Source organism: Trichechus manatus, unplaced genomic scaffold, assembly GCF_000243295.1.
Source record: "Trichechus manatus latirostris isolate Lorelei unplaced genomic scaffold, TriManLat1.0 scaffold00109, whole genome shotgun sequence".
In the NCBI taxonomy this organism is placed as follows: Eukaryota; Metazoa; Chordata; class Mammalia; order Sirenia; family Trichechidae; genus Trichechus; species Trichechus manatus.
The window spans coordinates 8,858,005-8,859,558 of NW_004444045.1; the positions used below are offsets into that span (position 1 = coordinate 8,858,005).

General features: G+C 40.9%; 1 protein-coding gene across 1 annotated transcript in view; it reads left to right on the forward strand.

Moving 5' to 3' along the window:
- Positions 1-1,554, forward strand: part of DDHD2 (DDHD domain containing 2) — a 33,767-nt gene that overhangs the window by 2,274 nt on the left and 29,939 nt on the right. Inside the window, 1 exon segment of the mRNA XM_004383402.2 lies at positions 145-371. Coding sequence (XP_004383459.1) covers positions 145-371 — 227 coding nt within the window.

Here is a 1,554-nt window from a genome sequence, read left to right on the forward strand (position 1 = left end):
TACCATTGTGGATTAAGAAAATCACTGACACACTGTGTGGGCCTATCTTCCATGTGTAGGATACTGTTGGAAGATCTGTCAGCCTAATGTATTTTCAGGGTTCTCATTTCAAGCTGTGAGTTGCATATCAAAACTCCAGTTAAGATTTGACTGTATATTATGTTTTGAAAGACATACATCCCTTTGGAATGTATATAGAGAGATAACTTTAATATAGATATCTTTATTGCTCTCATCTTTTCTATTTAAGCTCATGGTGCATTACCAGCCAGTCGCAGGGACTGATGAATGGGGTTCAACACCCACTGAGCAAGGTCGACCAAGAACAGTGAAGAGAGGTGTTGAGAACATCTCTGTTGACATTCATTGTGGTAATGTTAATGGTTTATTTTTTCTTATCTTCCAGTATGCTTATTTTGTTGTTCTTGTTGTTTATTCCTTAAACTGTGTTTTTCTATGCACTTGGATTGCCTCAAAGTTTAAAAATAATCGTTAGTCATGGGTTTAGTCATAATCTTTAGTCATATGGTTTTATTCTGAGTTAAGATTAGCATTACTTCATCTACCAAGAATCTCAATAGATGTAAAGATTTTCTTTTTAAAGTTACTAAGTTAAGTACATAGGATGGGGTGAGTAAAATTTGGCAGTACTAATTAGGAAGTCATTAAGTACAGATGAGCTGATTTAGCCCTTATTCTTTTTTTTAATTTTTTCCCATAAATAATTTACACAGTTACGTGACTCTGATTACTCTCCCCATACTGTGACAACACACTCCTCCTTTCCACCCCTGATTCCCCATGTCCATTCAACCAGCTCCTAACCCTCTCTGCCTTCCCATCTCACCTCCAGACAGAAGCTACCCATTTGATCTCTTGTATCTACTTGAACTAAGAGGCACACTCATCACGAGTATCACTTTATGTCCCACAGTCCAGTCCGATCGCTGTCTGAAGAGTTGGCCTCGGAAATTGTTTTAGTTCTGGGCTGATAGAGTATCCAGGGGCCATGCTTTCTGGGGTTCCTCAGTCTCAGTCAGACCTTTAAGTCTGGTCTTCTTACTAGATTTGAGTTCTGCACCCCACCTTTCTCCTGCTCCATCCGGGACTCTCTGTTGTTTTCCCTGTCAGGGCGGTTGTTGGTAGTAGCCAGGCACCATCTAGTTCTTCTAGTCTCGGGCTGATGAAGTCTCTGGTTTATGTGGCCCTTTCTGCCTCTTGGGTTAATACTTTCCTTATGTCTTTGGTGTTCTTCATTCTCCTTTATTCCAGGTGGTTGGGACCAAGTGATGCATCTTAGATGGCCACTTGCAAGCTTTTAAGACCCCAAACGCCACTCACCAAAGTAGGATGCAGACCATTTTCTTAATAAACTTTGTTATGCCAGTTGACCTAGATGTCCCCTGAGACCATGGTCCCCAGACCCCTACCCTGCTACTCTGTCTCTCAAAATGTTTGATTGTTTTCAGGAAACTTCTTAGCTTTGGTTTAGTCCAGTTGTGCTGACTTCCCCTGTAGTGTGTGCTGTCCTTTCCTTCACCTAAGATAATTCTT